Source organism: Kogia breviceps, chromosome 7 (assembly GCF_026419965.1).
Source record: "Kogia breviceps isolate mKogBre1 chromosome 7, mKogBre1 haplotype 1, whole genome shotgun sequence".
Lineage (NCBI taxonomy): Eukaryota > Metazoa > Chordata > Mammalia > Artiodactyla > Physeteridae > Kogia > Kogia breviceps.
This window is the reverse complement of record NC_081316.1, coordinates 21,958,671-21,981,729: the sequence shown is the minus strand read 5'-3', so window position 1 is coordinate 21,981,729 and position 23,059 is coordinate 21,958,671. Positions and strand designations below refer to the sequence as shown.

At 54.7% G+C, this 23,059-nt stretch overlaps 2 protein-coding genes across 2 annotated transcripts in view; both read left to right on the top strand.

Moving 5' to 3' along the window:
• Window positions 1–2,031, top strand: part of MUC5AC (mucin 5AC, oligomeric mucus/gel-forming) — a 33,800-nt gene extending 31,769 nt beyond the window's left edge. The window contains exons 59-60 of the mRNA XM_067039396.1: window positions 23–151; window positions 1,896–2,031. Of these exons, the coding sequence (XP_066895497.1) occupies window positions 23–151; window positions 1,896–2,031 (265 nt within the window). The remainder of the gene's footprint in view (window positions 1–22; window positions 152–1,895) is intronic.
• Window positions 2,032–22,883: 20,852 nt separating this feature from the next.
• MUC5B (mucin 5B, oligomeric mucus/gel-forming) overlaps window positions 22,884–23,059 on the top strand; it is a 31,155-nt gene continuing 30,979 nt past the window's right edge. Inside the window, exon 1 of the mRNA XM_067039395.1 lies at window positions 22,884–22,975. Within this exon, the coding sequence (XP_066895496.1) occupies window positions 22,969–22,975 (7 nt within the window). The 5' untranslated portion in view covers window positions 22,884–22,968. The remainder of the gene's footprint in view (window positions 22,976–23,059) is intronic.

Genomic DNA, 23,059 nt, shown 5'->3' with positions numbered 1-23,059 from the left:
CCTCATCCCTCTCCGGGTCCAGCGGCCCCGGGTGTGCAGTGGCCCTGATGGGCTTGCAGCTGCCTGCTCAGGACCAGCGCGGGTGGGCAGGGGGTGGGGGAGGCTCCTCTGGCTGCGGGTCCAGCCTGCTCGTCCCCGCCTTCAGCATCACGTAAGGGCCTGATCCACAACGGTCCCTCAGAGGCAGCAGTTGACTGCTCGGCTGGCCACTGGGAGGCAGAGCCTCACCCCTGCCTCGGCCCTGGGCCTCAGGAAAGCGCCATCGGTTTCGGAAATACACTTGCAGCATTTGCAATTCGTGGGCTCTGTGTGATTTTTAAGCTTGTCCATAAAAGCCGGGAGCAGGTCGGAGGGCAGACATGGGCCCGGGGCAGGGCAGGCCAGCTGCCTGGTCTTCTGTGCATTTGGCCGGACAGAGGGCGGGAGTCCCGCGGGTCCACCCAGCTGAGCCGTCAGACTGGGAAGGCTCCATCTTCACTCTGCAAATCTCTGGACTCTCCCATCACACCAAAGTCAAGCTTGGTGTGCAGTGCCCCTGGGTCTGTGCATGTGTGTGCACCTGTGTGCACACGTGTGTGTGCACGCAGGCCCAAGGGAGACCGATCCCCCAGGAGTGCTGTTGCCCTCCTGTCTGTGACCCCTGCCCCCTGCCCTGGGAACCTCCAAGTTTTGAAAACCCAGCCCCCTCTTCCTTGGAGGCCCCAGGGGAGTCCCCGACACCCCTGGTGACACACTGGCCTCAGGCTGGACCCAGCCCCACAGCAGCACTGGGAGGGTGGGCAAGGGCCGTGCGGATGTCCCTCTCCAGGCGTGGAGGGAGCCTGCTGCCCAGACAGGGCAGCGGAGAGGGGCAGGGGGCAGGGTCCAGCACAGGAATGCACAGGGTGCCCCGAGCTCCCCAAGCCTGAGTGCCAGGAAGGGACGACCAGAGCAGACAAGCCCACGGGGCCAGGTGCCCGCCAGCTGACCCTGGCCATTGCTGAGAGGCCAGCCTGGCCTGGACACTGACGGGGCGGGGGGCTGCCAGGCTGGACAGTGCTGGCCACCAGGGTCGCCCTGGGGCTCAGTCCCGCCGAGCTTCCCACAGCCCCATGCATCTTGGGGCCCCTTTGCTGGGCTAGAGAAGGCCTCAGGGACCTGTGGATGCGGGGCAGTAGGCTTGCGCAGCCAGGCCTGGATGCAGGGCAGGGGCGGATGCCTCACCACTGTCCTCCACAACATGGATGGGGGTGGGAGCAGGCTCTCAGTCCTGCTGGAACCTAGACCCGGGGAGGGCAGCTTGCTGGAGGTCAACTGTGAAACACAGGAAGCTGGACTCATGTCCTCATGTCCCTGCTGCGGCTCCTGGAATTAGATGCCCACTGCGTCTACCTCACGCTGCCTTGGTCACAAGAACCAGGGCCAGGCTGAGTTGGGTCTGGGGGCCGGGTGGGTCCAGGGCTGGTGGCACCAAAAGTCCCACCTCCGGGACCTGGCTGCAGTCCCTGCACTGCCACAAGGTGGCAGCACAGTGGTCCTGGCGCCTCCGGCTGGGCCAGGGTCTCAGGAAGCAGAGTCAGGGGTCTCAGGGGTCCAGGGAGGTGGCGTATGTCCTCTGCGGCTGGGCCGCCCCTGAGGGCCGCAGGGCCGCGAGGACCCTGGATGAGGGTGAGGACTGCCCTTTACAGTTCACACCCCTCTGGCCGGCATTGCCCACTCCCACCCGTCTGCCCCGTCCTGAGCACCAAGTGCCCGGTGCCCTGGTCCAGCCCCCCACGGCCCACCTGACCCAGCTGTTTGCTCCGGCCGGCCGTGTGGGCCGTGGAGCTGACCTCACAGCCTGACCTCTCCTGTCAGAGACCAGGTAGGGGCCGAGGGGCTCCCGCAGCCATGACCCCACGACCCCTTGGGCCCAGGAGACGGCCTGAGTGGGAGGTGGACGGACGTGGCAATGAGGTCCGGGCAGGGAAGTCACTGCCACCCCCATGGGACGCCCTCCTTGGGAGCAGGAAGTTCCCGGCCCTCTGGCTCTGGGAGCTGCTGCCCCAGTGACTGGCTGGCCGTGTAGCTGCAGGTGGCACCCTAGTCAGCGCCACTGCTCCCGGAGAGGATCGGGTGTCGGAGGGAGCCCGCTCTTCCTCTCTGGCTGGGACGGACGCCAACACAGTGATTAACCTTCCCCTGCCTGGAAGTGGGACCAGGCAGCAAGAGTAACCAGATAACGGGTCCCCGCTGCCACCCCAGACCCGCAGCCCTGGCCAGGCGGTGCCACGAAGAGCAACAGAACTGGGTCCGGCCCACCGAGCCGTCCATGGCTCTGCCTGCAGGGCGGCTCCTCCAGGCTGTACTTGGGGCCCCCACCTGCTGGATGCTGGGAGGGGACGGGGGATGATTTGTCACCACGGGGGTGGAGACACATGGCCAGAAGAGGTCCCGGGGCCAGGGCCGGCCTCTGCGGCTCACACCCCACCTCCTTTGGCCCCCGTGGAGTCTGGCCTTGGCAGGGCCACCCTTCATTTCTGGTCCTGTCCCAGGCAGATGGGGAAGGGGCGTCCACCCTCATGCTGGAGGGACCTGATCGGGGGGAGCTTCTGCCCAGATAAAGGGTGCTGGGGGCTCCTGGATATGGGGAAGCAGACGGACAGGGACACAGGACACGGGGGAGCCTGTGACCATGGTGTGCAGGTTGGGTTGCAGCCCTCTCCTGACCACTGCCCCCAGCACGCCCACCCCATCCAGGGTCATTTGGACTCCCACCCAGGCCCGAACCACTGGAGAGGGCTGCCTGGTCTGAGGCCAGAGCTGGGGTGCCAGCGGCCAGCCTGGTCCTGGGCACATGCAGGTCACAGCTCTGACCTATTTGACCTGGGCCCTGGGCAGCGGGTTGGCGATTAGCAGCCAATCCCGTGGGGACACGTGGGGCCCGGGCCATCACACAGGCATCTCCGTGAGCATGGCCCAGACAGCCTCGCGGCCCGGTCTCCAGAGGAAGTCGGCAAACTCACTGCAGAATCTGCATGGACGTCAAAGGTCCTCAGATATCCGGATCAACTGACAAAGAGCGTAGGGCACTGCCCGCCGGTGCAGGAAGTACTGCGGCGATCTCGGAGCCAGGGCTGCGCCAGGAGCTGTACCACGTGGCAGCCCGGGACCCAGGGCGAGCCGCGCTCAGGGACCGGGCCACGCGCGGAGCCACACACAGCGCGAGCCTGGCGTTGGCAGGAAGCGTGGACAGATCACTGGGAATGAGGCCACGCGTTAGTGCCGCGGGGGAGTAAAGTAGAGAACCCCTTTCTGCTGGTGGGGTCCCACTCAGTGGCCGACATGGGAGGGAGGGAGAAAGGGAAGGAGGGAGCCTGGGCACGTCTGGGGGAGGTGCCCGGCAGGGCCTGGCAGGGTCGGAGGTCGGAGCTGCAGGGACACGGGTGTGCCCGAGGTGGGTGGGGAGAGGGGACTGGAGGGCAGCCGGGCCAGGTGGAGTGGGCCTCAGGGTCAGCCAGAACCAGGCCTTAGCACGGAGTGAAGGGGCACTGGGGGACTGGGCAGAGGTTGTAGAACTCTGCCTTGTCCTTCAGGCCCCACTGCAGGGTGAGGACAGACACACGGGCTGAGGCAAGAAGCAGGAGTCTAGGTGGGGTCTGAGCTGGGGGGTAGGTCAGTGGTGAAGGTGACTGTCCAGCGATGGACCAGCTGTGGAGTGTGGGTGAATAGATAGCACCCTCCATCGGGGGCCGGGGGAGGGTGGGGTGGCTGGGGAAGGGCATGGGGGTGGGTAGGAGCTTGGTGGGGTCACACTGTGTTTGACCGTTAGATGCCCGGTGGAGAGGTCAGGGTGGTAGGTGGACATGTGAGTCGGGGGGGCCAGGGCTGGAGCCTGCCCTCACGGGGAGGCAAAGATGGGAGAAGTCGGAGCTTCAGCGCTTCAGCTTGGGAGATTGTCAAGGGAGTGAGTGCAGATAGAAAAGAAAGGGAGGGGAGGGGAGGGGAGGGAGGCGGGAGCTATGTCTCCTCTGCTCTGGACTCCAGGAGGCTCAAGACCTCGCAGGTGAGGACCCTGCAGCCCCAGGAAAGCTGTGGGAGATGGTTCTGTGATGGGAAGTGGGGAGGGAGCCCTTCCGCGAGATGTAAAACGCCAGATGCTGGCAACAGCCCTGGGCTTTGCTGCTATAAACTCCGTGGTTCCCCTTCACCGCGGTCCGTGGACAGGGTGACACACCTGGGGCCTCTGTCTGCATCCGTGGCTTTCTCGCGGCTCATAGAACCCACCTATAGAGAGGCACACCAGGGCTTTATTTCTTTACAGAATAGAATAAAAATAAAACATCATCGTGTTACCACTGTGAAGCCCCTGTGTCCTGGCTTCCAGAAGAAAATGTGTTTACGACTGAGGTTCCAAAGAGCATGGTTCCCGGAGCCAAGCAAGGACAGACGGGGGGCGTGGAAGACGCCTAGAGCTGCAAACAAACACGCAGATGGGAAACCAGCCCAGAACTCGGATGATGGGCACGATTAGGTGGGTTTCTGACAACAGCGGGGGGCTCTGCGCGGTCAGTGATCAGCCTGGGACCGAGGACCCCCCCCCGCAACCCAGCATCCACCCCGGGGGTGTCCAGCTGCCGAGCAGGGGGCTGCCCGGGGGGCTGGGCGGGAGGGTCGCTGGGGCCGGTCAGATCTGACGCAGCTGCATGGGAACCGCCCTCCACCAAGTCAAACAGCCTGGGCGCCCCCAGCCCCCACAGGGCTCAGGGAACGCGGTGCCCTCACTCCCAGGTTGACAGGCCCTGAGGGGACCCCAGCAGCCACGCCAAGCTCAGGGCCACCCTGTCCTGTGAGTGCCACAGTCCCCCACCCCCGTGAAAAGAAGGAGCAGGTAGGGTGCCCTCTGGTGACACAGCCTGGCAGCAGGTGCTGCCCACTTCAGGAGACTTCTCTGAGCAAGGCACCCAGCCCACTGGAGGCCGTGAGCGGCAAGAAATCCCCGGGGCCATAAGGTGGCCCCCCTTCCCGCCCAGCCCCTCCTGGGGGCCCCTCCCGGCCCTGGGCCCCGGCCCTTCCTGCTTCCACCAGGGAAGCCAGCCCCGGGGGCACACAGCGTCCACAGAGCCAGCGGCCCCATGGCAGCCTGGGTGTCTGGAGACTGTCCCCCAGGTGGGAGGGGTGGCCTGGCCTCGTGGACCCTAGACTCAACCTTGCAGGCCACAGGCTGAGCCCTAGGGTGGAGGGACTTCACTCCCTGTCTCCAGACCCGTCCTTTCCTGGACCCCCTCCCAGCCATTAGCCTCCAGCCTCAGGAAGTGGGGCCTGGAGTTCCGTCCCTGGGGTGGGGTCTTTGTTTCCTGCTGGCTGCACCCACACTCTGTCCTCGGCTGACAGCCGAGCCTCCACGGTTCCACGAGGGGACGGTTCAGTATGTGGGAAACCACCAGGAGCTTTCCCCCGGCCCCTGTCTCCTCCCAGGGCCCCTGCAGAAGCTGCCCCTGGGGCGGCGGCCACACCTCCAACCCTAGGCATCAGGGAGATGGCGTCTCTCCAGCCACGGCACCTACGTCTCTGCTCACGTTGCACCCGGTGTGCGTGTCACTCACATAGTCCCTGGCCAGACCTGCAGACGTGGACACCAGAGCCCTGGGGACGGAGGGCAGGGACTGCTGTGCTGGCAGAAACCCCTCTTGCAGAGGCCAGGCAGCCTCCTGGGGAAGGGGGCTGGGGGAGGGGGCTGTGGGCAAGGCGCTCCGGCCGCTGCCGCCCCCCGTGGGTCCCACCGTCCTGCTGGCCAGCAAGGTCCATCCCGAGCGGGCCTGAGTTCTGAGGGGCCTGGCAGCAGCTCTGCTGGGCAGACGTGGGGCAGACATGGCGAGGCAGCTCTAGCACCTCCTCCCGCGGGCTGGTGCTCTCAAGAAGCCTCCATCCAACCCTCCCCCCAGCCCGCTAGTCCAGCTCGCGCCTCGAGGCCTTTCCTGGCCACCAGGACTGCTGCTGTTAGCCGTCCTCCCCGCCCTCCTGCTACAGTCCAGAGTTCAAACTCACCCATCGCTGGGGTGCACTCCACGTGCTTCATCGGCCCCATCCCCGACGTGGGGGGTGGCGGGGGTCCTGACAGAACACGAACAAGATACCCAGACATGAGGGAACCCCTTCAGCCTCCCCAAGAAAACGCAGCAGAGTGAAGTCGGGGCCCCCAGACGTCAGAGATCAGGCCTGGGACTGTGACCCCCAGGAGGGCTGGGCCTCCCCCACCCCAGGGCCTGAGCCCAGACGAGGGCGGCGTGGCCCAGGACGGTGCTGTGTCCCCCAGCTGCCCTCTCTGGTCACTGGTCACTGCTGGGGCCTTGAGGCCAGTGAGAGAGGGCAGCAGGCGGGGCTTGGATGTGGATGACCGGCCTGTGTAGCCTCAGGGCCAGGCGCCCCTCAGCACTGGCTGGGGGGTGTGGCCCCGGGCTGTGTGGGGCTGCGACGGGCCCCTCTGCCAGGCTGTGGTGCTGAGTCAACACTGGGGTTCCTGGAGGGAGGAGGGCACACTGCACACTGACACCTAGTCACCTCTGCTGGTGGCCAGGACACCCCACCGGCTACTGTTTATTCTCCCTCATGCTGTCTTAATCCTGAGCAAACGTGGGCCCAGGGGCCCAACCTTCTCTGTCCACATCTACCTGCCCACGCTGGGCCATGCCTGCCCCTTCGCCCAGGCTTTGCCCCCTCAGGGGGTCCTGTGACCCTCCCCAAGACCTTGGCCCTGTATGGGGGTGCTGCTTCTCCAGGGGATTCACAAGAGGGCTGGGGAAGAGGAGGGGGGAGGGGGTGGAGAGGGGGGGGGAGAAGGGGACAGGGAGGCACCTCTTGCACCTGCCTGGGGACCTGCCACGTCACGGGGCCCCTGCTCAGGCTAGCTCTGCCCAGAAGATAGGGCGCCTGCCCCTTCTCCGCTCTCCCTTATTTCCTCCCTCTCCCCCTCCCCCTTTCCCTTTGGCCCTCCCCCACATCACTACTGTGTCCCTGCCCTGTACAGGTGCAGTGATCCCCCAATGGCCTCCCTCTAGTCCATTCCCCAAATCACAGCCAGCATGGAGCTTTCTGGAGAACTTTTGGATACAATTTCCAATTTATGGATAAGTTGCAGAAATAGTATAAAGAGCTCCTGTCTGCCTTTAGCCCAGATTCTCCAGGGTTTGTATTTTGCTCCCTTTGCTGTACTGTTTGCTCTTGGGCTGTGCTGTGCCTGCCCTCCCCTCTCTCTGTGTCTACATATTTTCTCTGTATCACTGGAGTTTAAGAAGATTGCCCCTTCACCCTAAATAGATGGGGGTGTGTCTCCCAGAAGTAGGGTGGGGTCTGTGAAGATGAAGCACCACCTGCCGTCCTCAGGCCGCTACACCCCTCGCTTGTCCTGCTGGTGTCCATTCCTTCCAGTCTGGGGTCTGACCCAGGACTGCATATCCCGTGAGTGCAGCCTCCCTGGTCATCTTTAACCTGGAATCCGTCCCCAGCCTTTATCTGGGCTTCTTGACCATGCCCTTTTTGAGTAGTGTGGGCCAGTTACGTGGTGCAGCACCCCCAAATCTGGGTCTGTCTGTGGCTTCTTTGTGTCGTGGTTGGAGTACACACTTAGCAGGAGTGAAGCTGTGTCCTTCTCAGTTCCTTATACCTGGAGGCACATGATATCAGTTGGATCCACCAATGGGAGTTCACTTTGGCTCAGGGTGGGTCTGACAGGTTTTCCACTGGAAAGTAGCCACTTCCCTCCTTGGAATTAATAAGGGACTTGTGGGAGAGGCTTGGGACCATGTAAGGATCCCACTCCCTTTAGCGTTAGCACCCACTGATGCTTTTCTAATCACATCCACTCTTTTTACCTGCATTCTGCAGTAGGAAGAGCCTTCTCTTTTCTCCCATTTATTTATTTTTCATTTATTCATTTATATCCATTTAGCCTCACGAACTTGTATTTTCAGAATGGCTCTGTGGTGGGCTGGGAAGCTCTAAGGTCTCGTTTTCCACAGAAACATTGAAAAGGACAAGGAGAAACAGTCTGGAATAACTGTCTTCAGAGATCTAGAAGATAGTAAGAGGTTTACAGCAACGAAGCTAATGTCCAATCCAGAAAAGGCCATCTTTAGAAGGATAGGAAAGTTTTGTGGCATTTTCACTCACCCTTGCCCATCCTCAGTACAGTGGCAGTTTTGGTTTTGAGTTGCCAGCCCAGTTCCATTCCCCTCCCCCACCCCAAGCCAGAAGGAGCAGAGAATACCATATTTGCAAATTACTGGGAACATCTGGTGGATTCACGAAGGAATGATGCAAGGGATGCATCTTTGTTTTGCTTAACCTGGAATTCAAGTGGCAAAAGTGGCAGACACTGCTCATAAAAGCTGTGAAGTGACTACAGACCCACAGACTCCTGGGGCAAGAGATTACCGTTGGAGACATATAATGGACCATCTAAGGCCTGGAGGGGTTGGAGTAGGACTCTTTGAGAAATTTGGGCATTCAAAAGCAGTCATGCACATGCAGGAATTTAGAAAGACACACTCATGCCCAGGCAAGATTTCATCTTGGGCTGGTCCCCAGGCTCAGAGCAAGCCTGCCTAAGTGCTGAAGGACAGAGCCAGGCTGTGAAGACTGGGAAAGCTCCTGCTACTCAAGGAAACTCTGCCCAAACACCAGCTGAACACAAGCTAAACCAGCAAAGATTCAGTGGTCACACACAACAAAGAATAGTCTTTGTAAAAATTAAGACTTTGGAAAAGTCTCAAAACAAATGGACCGCTACATCCTTCAACAACAAAAAAAAGAAAGAAAGAAAAGAAAAAGAATAGCAAACACTGGGAAGGGGAGAATCTGATTTCCAGAGTTACCTCCCAATTTTCAACAAAAAATCACAAGGCTTACAAAGAACAAGAAAATATGGCCCATTCAAAGGAGCAAAATAAATTTACAGAAATCATCCACAAGGAGGTCGAGACATCAGTCTTACTAGACAAAGACTTTAAAACTACTGCCTTAGGTGTGCTCAAAGAGCTAAAGTAAAACATGGACAAAAACCAAAGGAAATCAGGGAAATGATGCATGTACAAAATAAGAATATTAACACAAAGATTGAAATTACTTAAAAAAATAGAAATTCTGGAGCTGAAAAATACAGTGCCTGAAATGGCAAATTCACTAGAGGGGCTCAATAGCAGACTTGAGCAAGCAGAAGAAAGACTCAACGAACTTGAAGACAGAACAATTGAAATAAACAAATTTGGGGAGCAGGAAAAAAAAGAATGAAGAAAAGTGCATAGAGCCTAAAGGACTTATCAGGCATCATCAAGTGGGCCAACATATGCATAATGAGAGTCCGTGCAGAGAAGAGAAAGGGGCAAAAATATTATGTGAAGAAATAATGGCTGAAAACTTCTAAGAAGCTCAACAAACTCCAGGTAGGATAAACTCAAAGAGGTCCACATTGACATACATTATAACTAAACTGTTGAAAGTCAAAGAAGAAAATCTCAAAAGTACCAAGAGAAAAGAGAATTCATTCTCAATAAGATTATCAGCTGATTTATCATCAGAAACCCTGGAAGCCATTAAGGCACTGAATGATACATCTGAAGTGGTGAAAGAAAAAACAATCAACTAAGAATTCTTTACCTGGCAAAGCTGCCCTTCGAAAGTGAGAGCAAAATTAAGACATTTCCAGATAAACAAAAACTAAACCTACTCTATAAGAAATGCTAAAAGAAGCCCTTCAGGTTGAAATGAAAAGACACTAGACAGCAAATCAAAGCTCTAAAAGAAAATAAAGATATCCAATAAAGCTAAATATGTGGGCAAATATAAAAGCCAGTATTGTAATTTTTGTTTGTAACTCTACATTTCATTTTATATGATTTAAAAGATAAATTCATGAAAATAATTGCAAATCTATGTTATTGGCACACAAGGCATAAAGATTTAATCTGTTACAACAATAACATTAGGAGGGGAAGGAATTATATGGGATTAGAGGTTTGTATGCAATTGAAACTAAACTGGTGTCAATTCAAATTAGATGGTTTTAACTTTAGGGTGTTATATGTAATCCCATGATAACCACAAAGAAAATATCTACATAATATATACAAAAGGAAATGAGAAAGGAATAAAAACTTTTCACTACAAAAAATCAACTAAACACAAAAGAAGGCAGTAATGGAGGAAATGAGGAACAAAAGAGCTAGAAGACATACAGAAAACAAATAGCAAAATGGCAGAAGTAAGTCCTTCCTTATCAGTAATCACTTTAAATGTAAATCAACTTAACCTTTCCATTCACTAGGCAGAATTGATTTAGAACAACAACAATCCAACTATATGCTGTCCACAAGAGATTCACTTTAGAACTAAAGATACAAATAGGTTGAAAGTGAAAGCATGGAAAAAGATATTTCATGCAAATAGCAACCAAAAGAGCTGGGGTGGCTACACTGATATCAGACAAAATAGACTTTAAGTTTTTAACAGACAAAGAAGGATATTATTTATTGATAAAAGAAAAAAGTTCAACAATATATAACAATCGTAAAGTTATATGCACCAAACAGTATAGTCCCAAAATATATGATGCAAACATTGGCCAACTTGAAAGGAGAGCTAGATAATAAAACTACTAATAATAGTTGGATAATTCAATACCACACTTTCAATAATGTATAGAACAACAAGACAGAAGATCAATAATGGAACAGAGGACTTGAACAAGACTATAAACCAACTAAGCCTTACATACATATACAGAACACTCCGCCTATCAACTGCAGAATACACATTTTCTCAAGTGCACGTGGGATATTCTCCAGAATAAACTAATTGTTATGCTCTAAAACAAGCTTTAGTAAATGTTAAAAGATTAATATCATATAAAGTATCTTTTCTAACCATAAAGGAATGAAGCTACAAATCAATAATGGAAGGAAAATTGTAAAATTCACAAATACATGGAATGTAAACAACACACTCTTAAACAACTAATAGGTCAAAGAAGAAATGAGAAAATCCTTAGAGATGAATGAAAACAAAAACACAACATACCAAAACAGGAGATTCAGCAAAGGCAGTGCTAAGAAGAAAATTTATAGCTGTAAAACCTACATTAAAAAAGAAAAAATATCTCAAACCAATAACTTAACTTTATACCTTAAAGAACTAGAAAAAGAAGAGAAAACTAAACTCAAATCTAGCAGAAGGAAGGAAAAAATAAAGGTTAGAACAGAGATAAATAAAATAGAGAATAGAAAAACAACAAAGAGAGCCAACAAAACCAAAAGGTGGTTCTTTGACAAGATTAACAAAATTGATAAACCTTTAATTAAATGGACTAAGAAAAAAAAGGAAGGAGAAACAAATTTTAAAATCAGAAATGAAAGGGGCATTACTGTCAATTTTATAGAAATAAATGTGATTAAAGGTTTGCAACAACATGGATGGAATTGGAAGGTATTATACTAAGTGAAATAAGTCAGACAGAGACAGACAAATACTGTATGATATCACTTACATGTGGAATCCAAAAAATACAACAAACTAGTGAATACAACAACAACACACTCATAGTTGTAGAGAAAAGACTGTGGTTACCAGTGGGGAGTAGGAAGTGGGGAGGGCAACATAGGGTTAGGGGATTAAGAGGTACAAACTATTATGTATAAAACAAATAAGCTATGAGGATATATTGTACAACATGGGGAATATGGCCAATATTTTATAATAACTATAAATGAAGCATAACCTTTAAAAATTGTAAATCACTATTTGTACACCTGTAAATTGTATAATATTGTGAATCAACTATATTTACATAAAAATTAAAATAATAGAAAGAAATAAAATATAATACCATGTATGGTTGCTCAAAACAGTTGAAAAAAAAAGGCTTCAGGATCTTTTGTACCACAATATTATTATTACTGGCATTAGTTTATATTGTTCTATGAATATGAAGGTGTAATCTAATGAGGGCAATATAATATATTAAAAAACTAAAATCACAAGTGCTTAGAATCACAAAGAAATAAATATAATACAAATAATACTAAAAACTATGATGAAAGGGAATAGTATGAACAATTGCATGCCAATAAATTTGATAATCTAGAAGAAATGGACAAATGCCTAGAAACATAGTCTAACAAAACTTACTCATGAAGAAACAGACAAACTGAATAGACCTTTAACTAGGAAGGAGATCATCAGTAATTAAAAACCTCAAAAAAACCAACAAAAAAAACTATGTTTGGTCCAAATAAAGAAAACTATGTACCAATATCCTGTATGAATACTTATGCAAAAATCCTCAACAAAACACTAGCAAACAAATTCAGAAGTATATTAAAAGGTTTCTACACCATGATCAAGTGAGTTTTATTCCAGGAATGCAAGGATGCTCAACATACAAAAATCAACCAATCACCACATTAATAGATTGAAAAGGGAAAAAACCCACATCTCAATTAATGCAGAAAAAGAATCTGCCAAATTTCAATATCTTTTCATGATTAGGAACTCAACTAAGACTAGAAGGACACTATCTCAATATAATAAAGGCCATACATGAAAAGCCCACAGCTAATGTCATACTTAATGGTGAAAGATAAAAGCTTTTCCTTTAAAATCAGGAACAAGACAATGATGTGTATGTTCATCACTTCTATTCAACACAGTATTAGAAGTTCTAGCCAAAGCAATTAGGCAAGAAAAAGAAGCAAAAGTCATCTAGATTGGAAAATAAACTATCCCTAGTCACAAATGACATAATCTTATATGTAGAAATTTCTGAATATTCTACCAAAAACTATTCAAGCTTGCTATGGTGTGTTTCCCTCCAAAGTCCATATGTTGATATTCTAACCCTCAAAGGTGACGGTATTAGGAGGTGGGGTATTTGGGAGATGCTTAAGTCATGAGAGTGGAGCTCTCATGAATGGGATTAGTGCCTTATAAAGGCAGTTTCAGAGAGATCACTAGCCCCTGCTGACTTTGCAAGAAGTGGGTAGTCCGAAACCAGGAAGAGGGCTTTCACCAGAACCTGATCATGCTGGCTGCATTCCAGTCTCCAGAACTGTGAGAAATAAATTTCTGTTGTTCATAAGCAACCTAGTCTGTGGCATTTTGTTATAGCAGCCCAAATGGACTAAGACAGAGCTAATAAATGAATTCAGCAAGTTGCTATACACTAGTGAGGAACAACCCAAAGAGGAAATAAGAAAATAATTCCATTCACAGTAGCATCAAAATTAATAAAATACTTAGGATTACAGTTAAGTAAGGAGGCAAAAGACTTGTACAATGAAAATTACAAAACATTGGGACTTCCCTCATGGCGCAGTGGTTAAGAATCCTCCTGCTGATGCAGGGGACCCAGGTTCGAGCCCTGGTCTGGGAAGATCCCATATGCCGTGCAGCAATTAAGCCCGTGTGCCACAACTACTGAGCCTTCACTCTAGAACCTGAGAGCCACAACTACTGAAACCCATGTGCCTAGAGCCTGTGCTCCACAACAAGAGAAGCCACTGCAATGAGAAGCCTGCACACTGCAGCGAAGAGTAGCCCCCGCTCGCTGCAACTAGAGAAAGCTCATGCACAGCAACAAAGACCCAATGTAGCCAAAAATAAATAAATTAAATAAATAAATTTATTTTTAAAAATTACAAAACATTGCTGAAGGAAATTAAAGAATACATAAATAAGTAGAAAGATATCTCATATCCATGGATTTGAAGACTTAATTCTGATAAGATAACAATATTACCCAAAGAGATATACAGATTTTATGTAATCCTTATCAAAATCCCAATAGTGTTTTTGCAGAAATAGAAAAATCCATACAGAAATTCATGTGGAATCTCAAGGGAATAGTCAAATTACTTTTGAAAAAGAAGAATAAAGTTGGAAGACTCATTCTTCCTGATTTCAAAACTTATTACAAAGTTGCAGTACTCAAAACACTGTGGTACTGCCATAAAGACAGGCATGTAGACTAATGGAATAGAACAGATAGTGCAGAAATAAGCCCTGGCACACACAGTCAATTGGTTTTTGACAAGTGTGCTAAGACCATTCAATAGGGGAAAGGAGCCTTTTCAACAAATGGTGCTGGGAAAACTTGATATCCACAAGCAAGAGAGTGAAGTTGGACTCTTATCTGACACCATATATGAAAATTAGCTTGAAATAGATCAAAGACCTAAATGTAAGAACTAAAACTATGAAACTCTTAGAAGAAAATTAGGGAAAAATCCTTGTGATGTTGTGTTTGGCAATGATTTTTTGATATGACCCTAAAAGCACAGGCAACAAAAGAAAATTGATAAATTGGACTACATCAAAACTAAAATCTTTCTGCATCAAAGGACATTATCAAGAGAGTGAGAAGACAAACACAGAATGGAGAAAATATTTGTAAATCATATATCTGATTAGGGATTAATATTCAGGATATTAAGAACTCCTTCCACCTGCCAATGCAGGGGACACAGGTTCGTGCCCTGGTCTGGGAAGATCCCACATGACGCGGAGCAACTGGGCCCTTGAGCCACAAGTACTGAGCCTGCGTGTCTGGAGCCTGTGCTCCGCAACAAGAGAGGCCGCGACAGTGAGAGACCCACGCACCACGATGAAGAGTGGCCCCCTCTCACCGCAACTAAAGAAAGCCCTCACACAGAAACAAAGACACAACGTAGCCAATTAAATAAATTAATTAATTAATTAGTTAAATTTAACAAAAAAAGAACTCCTAAAACTCAACAACAAAAAAACCAAACAACCCAATTCAAAAATGAGCAAAGGACTTGAATAGACATTTTTCCAAAGAAGATATGCAAACAGCTAATTAGCACGGGAGCAGATGCTCAACATCAATAGCCATTAGAGAAATGCAAATCAAGACCATGGTGAGATAACACTTCATACCTGTTAGGATGGCTATTATTTAAAAAGAGGGGATATAAGAAGTACTGGCAAGGATGTGGAAAAATTGGAAACTTTGTGCACTCTTGCTGGGAATGTAAAATGCTTCTGTTGTTTGGTGATTCCTCAAAAAGTTAAACATAGACTTATGATATGATCTAGTGATTCTACTCCTAGGTATGTACCCAAAGGAATTGAAAGCAGGGACTCAGATATTTACACCCAAAGGAATTGAAAGCAGGGACTCAGATATTTACACAGTCATGTTGATGACGTCATGGCCTTATTCACAATAGCCAAAAGGTGAAAGCAACCTAAATGTCCGTCAAATGATGAATGGATAAACAAAACGTAGTATATTCATACAATGGAGTATTATTCAGCCTTAAAAAAAGGAAATTCTGGGGCTTCCCTGGTGGTGCAGTGGTTGAGAGTCCGCCTGCCGATGCAGGGGACGCGGGTTCGTACCCCGGTCCGGGAAGATCCCACATGCCGCGGAGCGGCTGGGCCCGTGAGCCATGGCCGCTGAGCCTGCGCGTCCGGAGCCTGTGCTCCACAATGGGGAGAGGCCACAGCAGTGAGAGGCCCGTGTACCGCGAAAAAAAAAAAAAAAAGGAAATTCTGACACAGGCTACCATGTAGATGAACCTTACAGACATTGTGCAGAGTGAATAATCCAGTCACAAGAGAACAAACACCGCATGATTCCACTTACACGAGGACCTAGAAGAGTCAAATTCACAGAGACAGAAAGTAGGAAGGACTGGGCCAGGGCCTGGGGGAGGGGGAGGGGGAGTTGTTTAATGGGTAGAGTCTCTTTGGGATGATAAAAAACCTTCTAGAGGGGCTTCCCTGGTGGCGCAATGGTTGAGAGTCCGCCTGCCGATGCAGGGGACACGGGTTCGTGCCCCGGTCCGGGAAGATCCCACATGCCGTGGAGCAGCTGGGCCCATGAGCCATGGCCGCTGAGCCTGCGCGTCCGGATCCTGTGCTCCGCAGCGGAAGAGGCCACAACAGTGAGAGGCCCGCGTACCACAAAAAAAAAAAAAAAAAAAAAACCTTCTAGAGATGATAATGGTGATGGTTGCACAACACCGTGAATGTACTTAATGCCAGTTAATGTACACTTAAAATGGTAAATTTTAAGTTATGTACATTTCTCTCTCTACACAGATCAAAAAAAAAAAAAATTCCCTATGGTTTCCCTACTTTAAATGCTCCAGTAAACTGTACCCCCCAAATTCAGAGTAAACCCTGACTCCTCCCCTGGTCCAACCTTGCCCATGCTACAGCCAGCTCCCTTCTTGCAGGTGCCCCAGTACCAACCACACCAGGTGCCTTCAGACCCTCCCAGGAGCCATGTTGATCCCTGCCCCAGGCCCTTTGCACCTGCTGTTCCCTAATTTGCTAAAGGCTGCCTCTTCCCCTTCCTTCAGCTCAATGTCACCCTAGCCCCACAGAGAGCTTTGGTTCCTTCAAAGCCCTCACTGCTCCCTTATATGGCCAGTGAGCTGTGAGCTCCAAAGGGGACCTCTCTTCTCCTTTGCCACATCAAATCCCCAGGGCTTGGGGCTCATCAGAATTTGCTAGAGGCAGAAAGGAAGGAGGGAAGGAGGGTGAGAGGGAGGAAGAGAGGAAACGGGAAAGGAAAGGGGTTGTGTGAAGACCAGGAAAAAGAAGATGCTGGGTGGGGGTGGGGGATCTTGGTCTTCACACAGGGCAGGGGCTTCCTGGGGGAGGGTCTCCACATTCTTGCAGCCCTGGGGCAGGGTTAGGGGATTGGGCACAGCCTTTCTCACCACGGCAGCCGCTCTGGGGACGAGGATGCCCCGGGGGAGCCTGATCCCCCCTGCCCCCCACTCCCCGGGTATAGACCAGGGCGGGGGGCACTCCATCTGCCAAGTGGAGGTTTCCACTCCCCTCAGAGGCAGCAGGTGCAGAAGGCCTGCATCCCCAGACGGCCAGGGGCTGGGCTCTGAGCAGGCCTAGAGCCAGCCAGGCCTTTGACGTCCCCAGGGCCATACCCTCATACTCCTGAACGCTCCATGGTGTCCAGTGTGGAGCTGGGCAAACAGCCAGCACTCAGTAAATGCCTGAGGCTTGATGCACCCCAGTGCCCCCGGCTCTGACTCCGCACTGCTGTGGTGAGAGGCCGGGGGGCAGGGAGGGGCGAGCTGAGAAGGGCGCCCAGCACCCCGTGATGACCCCTCCAGGGGCTTCCAGCAGGGCCGAGGGACTGGCCGGGGCAGCCCAGCTCCGGGATCTGGGGTGGGGGGTCTTTTCTGAGGGGGTGGGATCACATCCGCCCGCGGGTTCTGCAGACTGAGCACAGGACAGGGTGCGCCCCAGGCGGGGCAGGTCCCTGGCACGTCCCCGCGGCCTCCCTCCCCGAGCCCCGGGAGGCCTGGCCCGGGCCCTCCTTCCCAGCAGCCTGGTGCTTCGCTTCCTTCTTCCTTCTGTCCTCAGCGCCCTCAACTGTGAAGGGGTAAACTCGCTGAGCAAACAGGCTGGGCTTGGCGGTCCACATCCGGGATGTCTCAATCCTGCGACCCTGGCGGCCCCCACGGCCAGCCCTGCCCGAGGATGGTGCCCTGGCAGGGAAAGGGCAGCATCGGGCCACGGCGCAGCCGTCCTCCCCCTCAGCCTTCCGGTGCGTTGCCTGAGTGCCTACTGTGTGCCAGCTGTGAACAGATGGGCCAGGACCCTGCTGCATGGAGCTCTCCTTCTGGGGTGCTAGTTTGGGGGGGGTGGCAGACGATAACCTTGAAGCTTGAAGAGATAACGTCCTCGAGGGCCGAGGCGCCCAGGCTGCTCCTACATGGTGCTGGGGGGTGCAGAGCAAGGGGCTGACCTTCGTGGGGACTGGGGCTGGCGGGGCCCCTCTGATGGCTGTGCGGTGCTGGCCACCCAGGGTGGGTGGAGGGACGTGCCAGCCTCGAAGGCGCCCAGCTCGTCTCTGGACCAGGGGCACAGATTGAGAGCTGAGTCTTCGGGGAGCAGGGAGAAGGCGGGCATGGGGGCTCAGGCTGGGGGGCCAGATTCCTTGCTTCCTTCCTTCCTTCAGGTGGATTCAGGGGTCTGGGCTGTGTGCACTCCCCACCCACCCGAGGGCCCAGGTGTCAGGGCCTCGAGCACCAGCTGTTGGCCTGGAGCAAGGGCAGGAAGGCCAGGCACAGCCACAGCCTGAGAGCTCGGGAGGGCGGGGCAGCAGGGCTGTGGAGGGAGGGATTCCAGTGCACCCTCCAGGCCTGTTCTGCAAGGGGCCCCACCCAGCCCTCCCCCAGAGGCCCCTCCAGCTGTGCCCTCTGCAGAGGGGACAACTGGGTTGGCTGTGAAAGAGAACTTTGGAGATCACGTACCCCAGCCCTGGAGGTGACAGTGAGGATGGGGGAGGGGCAGCTGGAGGGCCGCCTGAGAGCCTGCCCTGGGGCCCCAGAAGCGGGCAGTGAGTGGGGTCTGAGCCCGAGCTGAGACCCAGGGCCCAGGTCTGCAGGAGCCCCCGTGCTGGTGCCGGTGCCGGAAACGCCCCAAAGACACCAGGAACCAAAAGGAGACGCAGGACCTGTGGGGCCATTGGCCAAACTGGGGGGATGACGCCGGTAAAAGACGTTTAGAGCTTTAAGATGGGTTTTCCCTTTGCCCCAGAAATTCCACTTCAGCAGACTTATCAGAAAGACAAAGGCGGAGGGCAGGGCGCGGGGAGTGGGTACCAGGTGCTCCGGAAGCTGCCCACCGTCCAGCTGGTGGATCACAGCCCCGTCCGGTGCACCCCGCCCCCAGCCGTCCTGTGCTCAGACACTGCAGGTTTGGGGTGAGGACGCCCAGTGGCTACGAGAGCCAGAGCCAGAGGAGGGAATGGCCGGGCGGGAGTGTGGCTGGGGGGGCTGCACCGACCGGGCCCCCCAGAACCTGCCATACCAGTCGGGGGAGCAGGCCTTCAGTCGGGGGAGCAGGCCTTCATGGCTCCCGCTTGGGGCAGGTGCTGGGGTTTAGAGATCCCTGGGCCCCCAGCGGGGGGCCCCAGGGGCTCACCACTGTGTACACGGGTCCCTGCTCAGCCTGCCGTTGGTCGGGGACCCCAGGTGGCTCTGGGAACCCTCTGTGCCCCTTCCCTGGGGTTAACCAGCCGGCCTTGGGCATGAGGCGGGAGTCAAACGGGACCCAGGCTGGAAGCCCCTGGCCCTGCCTTGGCCAGCCCTGGCGTGCGTGCCGGGGCGTCCATCCTCAGGGCCTCGGCTTCCCCTTGAGTTTGAACTTGGTGACAGAGAGGAGCCCAGAGGCCTGGCAGGGTCCTGCTGGCACAGCTGGGAGCTCTGGGAGCCCCAGGAGCCTGCAGACCGGTACCCTGCGCCATACAGGGCATGCATACCCCGCGGAGAGCAGGAGTCCCGTTCCCCCCGCCACCCTGGCCAGACTGAGCGATGGCCTCGCAGCCCCCTGCTCACCCCTTGGGGACGGGGGTGGTAAGCACCTCTGGGCAGCTCCCCCACGGCCGCCTCTTCCCCTCCAATCCCCCTTGACAGCCTCAGCCGGGCTCCCGGGAGGCGCTGCCCCGGGGTCTGAGCCCGCCTGCTGCCCACACACCGCACCCCACCCCGGCCCCATCATATGGAGAGCGGGGGGCTGCAGCAAGGCGGGACCCAGGCAGGCCGAGGTGGCCCTGCTTTGTGGGGGCTTTGCCAGCACCCCCCTCCGGCCGCGTCCACGCTTTCTCTCTTGACTCTCAGCAGCGGGCTGGGGCGTGGGGGAGGGGTCCTGCACCTCTGGGGCCCAGAGCTGCAGATCCTTCCTCCTCTAGGCTCCTTTGTGCCACGGCCCCTCCCCAAGAGCAAACACATGTGGCTGCCGTGGGGAGAGGACAGCACCCTGCGTGGCCCAGGAGCTGGGCACGGGGCCAAGGCTTGCTGCTATATAAGCCCCAGGGCCCCCGGGGGACGGAGCATCGTGCCCCACTCGGTCCTCGCCGCCTGCCCGCCGCCGTGCCGGCCCTCAGGATGGGTGCCCAGCGCGGGTGCCGGGCCCTGGCGTGGGCCCTTGTGATCCTGCCCTTGGTGCAGAAGGCAGGTAAGGCCTCAGCCCCTCACTGCACCTCGTCGGTCCCCGCAGGCCGCTCGCCTGTGTGTCTCCCGCCGAGAGCGCATAGCGTGTCCTCCGTGGGGCCCTGCACTCCCCAGGCTCCTGCCCCCCCTGAGCGCCCAGCCTGCGTTGGGAGAAGTGAGGTCCCCCTGGGGAAACTGAGGGTTTCAGCCTCCGGGATGGGACGGGGGCACTCTGGGTGAGGAGCCTGGGCTGGGGGTTCTCTCCGGTTCCCGTGAGGCCCCCAGAGCAGAGCAGAGCAGGCAGGGGACGACACAGGGGCCTGATGGCAGAGGGCCAGCAGCAGGGCTGCATCTTCCACACTCCACCCTCCAGGGCTGGCGCGGGGTCACGGCCCTCACGGCAGCCCCGTCCAATGCTGGCCCTGCTCCTGGAGCCGTAACTGCCCTGCGGCCTTTCTCATCCTCCTCACCTGACTGCCGTCTGTCTGGCCCTGTGGCACTCCAAGCGGGGAAGCACCGTGAGCCCTAACACTGTCAACACGAAAGATGCTGCCTGGGGTGGCCCGTGACACCCAGCGGGGCTGGCCTGGAGCCCTGGCTGCCGGGGGGCACCCCTCCCGTCCCCGGGCCCCACAACGTACGGCACCTCACCCCAAGCTCGGGGGTCTGGGCAGGTGGGCACCAGCCCGAGGCTCTCTCCATCTGTGAAAGGGAGGTGGGGAAGGGGAGGGGGGTGTCTCCCAGAGCCCCCGCCCCAAGCCGCCTTTCTTGGAGGGCGAGCGGGGCTGGGTGCCAGGGCATTCCCGTAGGAGCTCCCGGTGGGGGTCCCGCACGGTTTGGGTGTCCGGCCAGCCTGCCTGGCCCAGCCCTGGCCCCGCTCAGCCCCAGGGCAGCAGGCCTGCGGTCAGCCCACTCCGCCTCCTCTGGCCGGGGGGCAAATCCCTGGGATGGGTCTGTGCTCCTGGCCGGCGGGGCCTGGGAGAGGGAGCCGTGAGCCGGGCTTGACGCAAGACCTTAGTTCCCTGCCCAGGAAGCGGACCTGGGCAGCCTGGAAGAAAACCAGGAATCCTAGCCGCTAGTCCACCAGGGGCTCGAGGCTAGAAGCAAGGTTCCCCTGGCCCTTGCCCCCACTGAAAAATGCATTTCTCAAGGAGGCGAAACTGTAAGAACAGGTACAAAGTTTATTACTAGAGACACAGCACAACCTGTGGGACAGCTCACAGAGAAACAGTCTGTTTAGTTAAGACAGAAGCAAGGCAGAGATGCCCTAATCCTAACCACCCCCCTCCCCCAGAGAGAAAGGGTGTGGGCGTCCCCCCTAATAAGGAGGAGTGGGAAAGAGGCGGTGAAGTCATTCAAATAGGGCAGTTCTTCTGAGTCTTTGTTTACCTCTGGCCAATTATCTGGTTTCCCTTTCCACACCCTTAACCACCTTAGGACCCTCCCCAACATGTGCGCACAACCTTTAGCCAAGATGGATCCCAGCCCGGAGGCCTATGGGAGGCCTTGGCATCACCTATTAGGGGGTGGCGCCCCCTCCATTTTGACCCCCAAGGCCCTTTCTGTGCGCAGTGCGGTGTTTCCCTTGCCCCAGGGACAGGAAATATATGACCTCTTGATCTTTCCTCAAACAAGGGTTAGCCCCTCTCTGTTCCTGCCATGACTGCTATCTTAAGGCATCTGCCAGAAACAAAGTCCAGCTATTTACCCTGTTCCTGTTATCTCCACGTGCAGAAGGGAGGCTGGTTGTAAATATCTCACCTGGAGCCCACCTGCCTTCTGCCTGGGGAAATGTAAACTGGAGGCTGGTTGTAAATGTCTAGCTTGGAGCCTATCTATCTCCTGCCTCCAATGGGTGTCCCTGGGCTGGAGACCCCTTAGGGGTGGGTGAGGTTGGGCCCTGCGAGGAGGGGCTTCCCATCATGGGCATGTGCACCCAGACCCCTGCGTGTCGGGGTGGCCAACAGTGGGCATTTCTCTGGCCAAGCGCTGGACCCAGGTTCACGGGTGGCCACCTGGCCCAAGGAGGGCATGCCACGTGAGCCTGTCCACGTGAACCCCCCGATTTCTCGACCACGGGGTGGGTGCAACAGCGGGCGCACGCGGGAGGGGCCACAGGTCTGGGGTCCGGGGTCCGGGGTGGGGACGGGGGAGCAGCCACACTTCTGGGAAACGCAGTCAACTAGGGCCCTTAAGAGGAGAGAGAAATTCCAGGCCAATCCCTGTGGTCCCCATGTCGGTGTCCCAGACGGGAAAGTCGCACAGAGAGTGAAGCCCGGCATGGTAGCTGCGGAGCCGAGCCCCAGAGCCACCGGGGACATAGGGACCTCTGGGGCTGCACCTCCCACTCCCGAAGAGGCGCAGGCTTGGGCTGAGCACGGAGACCCCCACAGACGTCATGAAGGAATTCCGAGGCGCCAGCCCGAGAACGGGGTGCCCCAGCCTGAGCCTGGGAGAGAGGGGCCTGGAGGGGGGCACAGTCCTGTCCATCAAGATTGTGGGGCACCTGGACACTGGAGGGGTGTGCCTGGTGGCAGGGGACACACAGGTGACCTGGGGAGCCGTGCCGGCACCGGGGCCCCCAGGCCTCCCACCTGCTACGGCTGGTAGCTCTAAAGTGGAGCTGGCTGTGGTCTTTGGTTTCTGCTGAGTCATGGCCAGGAGCCTCTCCAGCTGTGTGTGTCCTCCTCCCCAACAAAGCCAGGCTTTGTCCTTCTCTGAGGGATGTGTGGATGGGGCCGAATGCTCCACCTGGGGTGGCCTGGGGTCAGTGAGGCCAACAGCTTTTCCTGATTCCATTCTACCCTGAGCCACAGTGAGATGCGGTGCAGACGGGGAGGGTGGCTCAGCTCCCTGCCGAAGCGCCCGTGCCGGCATCGGGTGCTGTGCACGTGGCCACCATCCTGCAGCCCTTGGAGACCAAGGGACAGGTGGCCGGTGTCAGGCTTCTCGTGGACTCCGGTTCCCTTTTCCCACAGAGACCCAGGGCAGCGCGGGGCAGAGCTGGATGAGTCAGGAGGCCACCATGAACGGTGAGAGGGTGCACAGCGGTAGGAAGGGCCCCACACGGGGCCGGAAGGGGATCCGGGCAGGGGTGGGGGTGGACCCTCTGCCAC